Source organism: Cyprinodon variegatus, unplaced genomic scaffold (genome assembly GCF_000732505.1).
Source record: "Cyprinodon variegatus isolate N-32 unplaced genomic scaffold, C_variegatus-1.0 Scaffold3675, whole genome shotgun sequence".
Lineage (NCBI taxonomy): Eukaryota > Metazoa > Chordata > Actinopteri > Cyprinodontiformes > Cyprinodontidae > Cyprinodon > Cyprinodon variegatus.
In genome coordinates, this window is record NW_015154128.1 from 5,391 (window position 1) to 6,090 (window position 700).

General features: G+C 51.4%; 1 protein-coding gene across 1 annotated transcript in view; it reads right to left on the bottom strand.

The window, feature by feature from the left end:
- The window catches only part of LOC107081254 (talin-1-like), a gene marked incomplete at its 3' end in the record, with an annotated part of 5,662 nt that extends 5,360 nt beyond the window's left edge, over window positions 1-302 (bottom strand). Inside the window, exon 1 of the mRNA XM_015369454.1 lies at window positions 109-302. Within this exon, the coding sequence (XP_015224940.1) occupies window positions 109-238 (130 nt within the window). The remainder of the gene's footprint in view (window positions 1-108) is intronic.
- Between the last annotated feature and the right edge of the window lie 398 nt (window positions 303-700).

The window sequence follows — 700 nt, forward strand, 5'->3', positions numbered from 1 at the left end:
CTGTGTCTCCCACTGTGTCTCCCACTGTGTCTCCCACTCTGTCTCCCACTGTGTCTCCCACTGTGTCTCCCACTGTGTCTCCCAGTGTGTGTTTGGGGCGGTACTCACGCTGGCCGAGCTGCGCCTCAGGAACTCTCTCCCTGATGATGCGGCAGGCGTCGTAGACCATGGTGGAGGGTTCAAACTGCATCGTTTTCACCACGTTCCCCACTCCGATTTTCAATGACAGGGCAACCATGATTGCTGCTCTGGACTTCCACCCTCTTCACACCTGTAGACAGAGACACAACAGTTAGCCTGGGAGCCCCTCATCCGTCCACAGCATCCAAACATCAGTTCATTAATCATCAGTTTTAGTTGGAGCTGCCAAGATCTGGATCTTTTACACCCATCAAACCCCGCCAGTCCTTCACCTCTCCCAGTCTCCCAGTATAACGGTCCTGTTTATACTGGAACCAAACTTTGAGCTCCTGGATTTAAAAACAACCCAAACAGTCTTTCAGGTGAGAAACAGACCGATATACCGAACATCAGGAGACATGGAGGAGGCTGCAGGAACCGAACCAAAACAGCACAGAGGATAAATAACCAGAGGAGCCCGTTTAATGGACTGGTTGGAATCCAGAGAAGGACAGAACCAGGTAGAAAGAATCACCTCATCCAGGCAGCAGACTCACTGCAGCAGCACAGGGATTCAAAA